The following is a 6,000-nucleotide window of genomic DNA, read 5'->3' as shown; positions in this document are numbered from 1 at the left end:
CTAGTATGAATTATGATTTATTGTTGAGCTGACATATTTGTAAGTATTTTTTTTCCTTACATTCAATGAAGTTTCTCTCAGTAGTAAATTTCTCCAACTGAGTTTTATGTGCCAACTATGAAAACAGGAGTAAGCCTCACTCTTTTTAATCTGGACATTTCTGTTTTACTACTAAAATTGTTCTTCCCATAAATTCTATAAATCATATAAATAGTTTATTTATGGGCATAGTTCCCAAATTGTTCCTAATAATGCCTTCTTTTGCAGTTCATACACAGTGATAGCAATTGGCGGGGCATCAAATGCGCCTGGAAGTTTCTGCTGATGAAACCTGTTGATCCCAGTTTCAGCTGTTGTGTTCCACATTTGGCTGACTCCAGATTGCTTTCTCTCAGGGTTAAGTTCTCCAAATGTTCTTGTCATCCTTACTATCAAGACAGACAGTAGTGAACCTCTCTCTTTAGTCATGCCAGGTCAGCTCTACTGCTTTGTTTCTCAGTTCCTAAAATGTGCAATGAGGGCTTGGTGTAGCACCTGCATTGTTCCTAATAACATTTCCTTTTGCAGTTCTTACAGAGTCATGGCAATTGGTGGGATGTCAAGACAGGGATGTAAGGTTTTTATTGAAGAGACCTGTTGATCCCAACACCACCGGCAAAATTTCAGATACTGTGTACCACACCTGGCTCATTGCAGATTCACTTCAATCCATTATGAATCTCTGAGTGCCTATGCAGGGTGTTTATTTGTGAAAATCGCTTACCACATTCAGAACAGGAATACGGCTTCTCTCCAGTATGAATTCGTTTGTGCTTCTGAAGAGTGCTACTGTCAGTGAATCTCCTGCAACATTCAGAACAGCTGTATGGCTTTTCTCCAGTATGAATTCTCGTATGTCTTTGAAGACTGCTACTGTAAGAGAAATATTTACCACATTCTGAACAGCAATATGGCCTTTCTCTAGTATGAAATCTTGTGTGGCTATGAACACTGCTGCTGTCAGAGAATCGTTTGCCACATTCAGTACAGCTATATGGCTTTTCTCCTGTATGAATCCGTGTGTGCCTTTGAAGACTACTACCACAAGAGAAGTGTTTTCCACATTCAGAACAGCTAAATGGCTTTTCCCCCGTGTGGCTTCTGGTGTGGATCTGAAGACTGCTTATCTGGGAGAATCGTTTGCCACATTCTGAACAAGAGTGCGGTTTTTCTCCCGTGTGAATTCTCATGTGGGTCTGTAGATTGCTTACTTGTAAAAACTGTTTGCCACATTCTGTACAGCAATGAGGCTTCTCTCCACTGTGAATTCTTAAGTGTCTTTGAAGCCTATTTAAAAATAAGAATCCTTTACCACATTTAGAACAGCAATAAGGTTTTTCTCCAGAGTGAATTTTTACATAATTCTGAAGTCTGCTCTTATGGGAAACTTCTTTGCCGGTATCAGAACATCCATATAGCTTCTCTCCAGTATGAATGTTTGCATGCCGCTGAAGAGCACTGTTACTGGGAAATCGTTTGCCACATTCTGTGCAGCAATGGGTTTTTTCTCCAGTGTGAATTCTTTTGTGTCTCTTAAGACTGTCGCTGCGTGAATAGAGTTTACCACATTCAGAACAGGCATATGGCTTCCGTCTCGTAAGAATCAATTTATCTTTACAGCCAGGTGTTTTTTTAAAAGCTTTTCCACAATCTCGATTGGCATGCAAACTCTCTTCATCTGTATTATGTACTTGCTGTTGCTTAGAATCCTTGGCCTTTGTATGTGCGATTCCGGTAGCAGGAAGAGAACAGCACTGCACAGAGGCTGGTGGCAAATTCTCTGATCCTCTTGTTGATTTCTTCATCTTCTCCTTCTCCTGTTTGTGTTGCCATCTGCACTGAAGTGAGGGATGAGCAAATGAAGATGGGGGCAAGCTGCCATTCTTTTTGAAATCTGAAATTGAATAAGAGTTTAGTTAACTGTTTTTGAATGAATGCATTATTATAAACAGAGCAGTGGCATACTAGTTGGTTTAATTGTCTGAACACAGATAGATAGATAGATAGATAGATAGATAGATAGATAGATAGATAGATAGATAGATAGATAGATAGATAGATAGATAGATAGATAGATAGATAGATAGATGTAAAGAGACCTAAAGACATGCTGAGTCATTAAACATTGAACACATTTTCTCTACTGCATATCTTATATAATAATTATTGTAAGGTAATTAACTGCACTGGACTGGCGCCCGATCTAGGATTGTTCCTGCCTTGCACCCTATGCCTACTGGAATTGGCTCCATCTTCCCCTTAACCCAATTCAGAAAAGTGGATTTGGAAGATGGATGGATGGAAGGGTGCTTGTAAAAGACCATATAATGTTAAAAATGATGATAGATTCTCAAGATTTAGAAATTCGTTTTCAAAGTGAAGGTGTATGTGAATAGGAGTCTGTGGCCACTGTAACAACAAAAGTGAATCATTAAATGAAAATGAATCTGGCCATTATTATTAGCACAGGAAAAAACGCAGAAGAAACATGTGGTGTGTATGTGGGTTTTTTGGGCACATTTCTGCCTTAACTGCCTTTGTAGCCAGTTTTGAACGTTTAATCTGTGAAACATTCTAGAATATCGATTTGCAGTGTTTCAATACCAAAGTCACAGGACTATTCAGAAAAAGTGACATCCTGGGCAATTTAGTTTTTTTGTTTAGCTAAACTTTTTATTATTATTATTCTTTGTTAGTTCAGCTATTGCTAGTCTTGAGGCACCAGAGCAGCTGGTCAAATGCATATCCTGCTTTAATTTCCACCTTCTAAAGATGCTACACCATGCTGGTGGCACAGTGGTCGTGCTGCTGCCGCTCAGTAAGGAGATCATGGGTTTGCATCCTGGGTCTTCCCTGTGAGTAGTGAGAAAAGTGCTAAATGTAAAGAGTCCTTATTATTAAGATATGTTCATCTGTAGCCTGTTGTTAGCCATCATGCACCTGAGCAGCTGGTCTTTCATATTCAGTCAAACGTGTATCCCGCTGGCATTACCATCTACTGTACGTGCCAAGAGAGCCACTGTTAGAACCTTTAAATATCATCATTTTTCACTTTTTGTTTCACATTTAATCACATCACTTACTTATTCCCCCATTCCTGGATGACTGACACTCCTCTTCTTTGCTCCCTTTTCCTTCATCGATTTTCCCCTTCAAGTCACATAACTCAGATTGCAGTTCCATAGAATTCTGCCGGCTAGTCAGTTGTCCCATTTTAGTGGCCCAGGGCTGTAAACCGGAATGAGATTCTTCACAGATATCTCCCTTGAAAATATTCCCAGCTTCATACTTTCGCAGTTCAGGACTAACTGCAATTTCTTGCGAATCCTCCACTTTGATCTCAACAGTCTCCCCCTTGCACTCCTCCTCTTTCAAACCCAATCTGTTTAATTCCCAGGCCTCTAGCTTCACACACACATTCTCGGATGTGCCCCACTCACAGTCCTCTTCTTTAACGTGCACTAGACTTCCATCCATGCCATCGTCTTTAGAGGAGGCCATTGCTCCGTGTGAAACTCTTCACTCTCTCTCCCCTGAAGAGTATGTTCTTCTATTCTAGGATTCTCTTCTCACATGGACGACCTCAGCCTGGAGGATATTAGAAAGTACACTGCATGGTGGCCATGTGAACTGGGAAGGGGGCTCCTATTTATCTGTCAATAGAAAATTGAGAGAAGCATTACATACAGTTACCATAAAAAACCAGCACATGCCTGGGTTACCTTCCAGGTTTAACAAAAACAGGAAAAAATAACAACTAAATTTTTATATAAGCGACTTTAAATGCTGTGACTGCCACATGCCATCCTATGACTCCCTCAGCGTTTTTCGAGCAAATTTACTTTGATATACAAAACCACGGGCACACAAAACACAAAAACATTCAAACTGTATGTTTTGTTTCCCCCATTAGAATCATTTCCCATTGGCAGCACAGGTCTATTCAAGGCCACGGAGAAACCTAAACACGGGCCTCCATTTCAATGAGGTACAGTAGGACAGACTGGCATTACTCAGTTTAGTTTGCTTTGGCACACAAGACGTCTGCAATGGAAGCAGCTGCCAGACCCCCCTTTGTCTGACACTTAACTCCAGCTTCTCCTCACAGGGACCCTTCTATGGGACTGAGCAGAACGTTGAATCACTGACATGCAGGTGACCTCCAGAGATTGCCTCCATGATGCACCATTGGACTTAAGACCCCTGAAAAAAAAAAATGAAAACCTCCACTCCTTCCTTCCTTCATAGCCCATTGGACACCCTAACTCTGTGCTGACCCAAACTGTGGCCATAAGAAAGGCCGAGTGACACTTCTACTGCAGAGGTCACAGCCGGAAATATCTTCAGGATGATGTGAATGGAGACCCTGGGGGTCTTAGCATATTTCAGAAAAATAAAAGCCTGCTAATGTGGACATCTTACAGGCACTCATAGCAATACACTGCCCTTCCATCCTTACCTCACGATGATTGACACAATTATAAACCAATCAGTGTTGACTTAACAGAAAACATTTAAAAGAAAAGTACAAGTGGGTGGAGCACAATCAGAGCAGCTGTCCCATTGGTCACTTTTATGACATTCTGTTACTGTGCGGCAAAAGAGAAAAATAATAGATTTTCCCTCCCACTGCCACCTTATTCTCATGACCAGTTTAATCCCTCCCCCAACCTCCACACCATCAACAACTCCTACCAGGTGAACTGGAATGGCCACCTCTGACCATTTGTGTGGATTCTCCATAACTGAAGACCAAGTAAGGAGACAACTGAGGAAGACACAGACAGGAAACGCTGCAGACCCAGATGGAGTCAGCACTTGAGTTCTTAAGGCCTGAGGTGACCAACTTTATGGTGTCCTTGGTCACCTGTTCAGTGCATCCTCAAGGCTCCAGAAGGTGGAAAACATCCTGCATTGTTCCTGCTCCAAAGAAGGCAGGCGCCTCTTCACCTAATGACTGCAGAGCAGTGGCACTTACACGTCTCACATCATGGAGACCTTTGAGGGGCTGGTCCTGGACTATAGGAGTCCTCTTGTGGTAGACCACCTGGACCCACTGCAGTTTGCCTATTGGACAAAGCTTGGATTGGAGGATGTAATTATCCATCTGCTCCACAAGGTTGGCAGCACTGTGAGGATTATTTTTCTCAGTTTCTCAATGGCGTCAGTACCATCCAGCCATCCCTGTTAAAGGGTAAATTCAGAGACATGCAGGTGGATGAGCCTGTGATGGACTATCTGTGGGGCAGACCACCATTTATGAGGCTCAAGGACTGTGTGAGCAACACTGGAGCAATACCAGGAACAGGCCGGGATCCATCTCTCTTCACTCTGTACACCTCAGACTACAAATATAACAGCAGGTCAGGTGACCTGCAGAAATGCTCAGATGATTCTGCACATAGGGGGTGCTCTACTGATAAGGGGGATGAGACAGAGGAGAGGAGTCAGGTGGAGAATTCTGTATCTTGGTACAAAGAGAACTGTCAGCAACTTAACATCAGCAAAAGTAAGGAACTGCTTATTGACTTTCACAACACCAAAAAGCCTCAATGTCTGATCACTCTCCAGGAAGTGAATGCAGAGGTGGTCCACTCCTACAGGTACTTGGGGGTCCACATCAACAACAGGTTGGACTGGTCTCGAAACACAGTGGAACTATAGAAGAAAGGGAAGAGCAGACTCTTTTTAGTAGGAGACTTCACTCCTTCACACTTCAATGATGAGTAGTGACATCCTTCACATCTTCTACAACTCTGTGATAGCCAGTGTGGTGGGCTGGGCTAGTGACATCACTTCAAGAGAAGCCCACCAAGTGAACAAGCTGATTAAAAGGGCAGGCTCAGTTATGAGACACACTCTGGACCCCTTGGAGGTCGTAGTGAAGGAGAGAATGAAAGCAAAACAGAGTGCCATTATGAACAACACTGCACATCCTCTCTGTGACACAGCAACACTGAG

The 6,000-nt window shown here is 42.5% G+C and overlaps 1 protein-coding gene across 1 annotated transcript in view; it reads right to left on the bottom strand.

Moving 5' to 3' along the window:
- LOC114642129 (zinc finger protein 420-like) overlaps nucleotides 1-6,000 on the bottom strand; it is a 46,514-nt gene continuing 40,514 nt past the window's right edge. Inside the window, exons 4-5 of the mRNA XM_051927792.1 lie at nucleotides 3,123-3,542; nucleotides 1-1,933 (exon numbers count right to left, since the gene is read on the bottom strand). Of these exons, the coding sequence (XP_051783752.1) occupies nucleotides 699-1,933; nucleotides 3,123-3,542 (1,655 nt within the window). The 3' untranslated portion in view covers nucleotides 1-698. The remainder of the gene's footprint in view (nucleotides 1,934-3,122; nucleotides 3,543-6,000) is intronic.

Source organism: Erpetoichthys calabaricus, chromosome 5 (genome assembly GCF_900747795.2).
Source record: "Erpetoichthys calabaricus chromosome 5, fErpCal1.3, whole genome shotgun sequence".
Classification (NCBI taxonomy): domain Eukaryota; kingdom Metazoa; phylum Chordata; class Cladistia; order Polypteriformes; family Polypteridae; genus Erpetoichthys; species Erpetoichthys calabaricus.
This window is presented reverse-complemented; position numbering and strand designations above follow the sequence as displayed.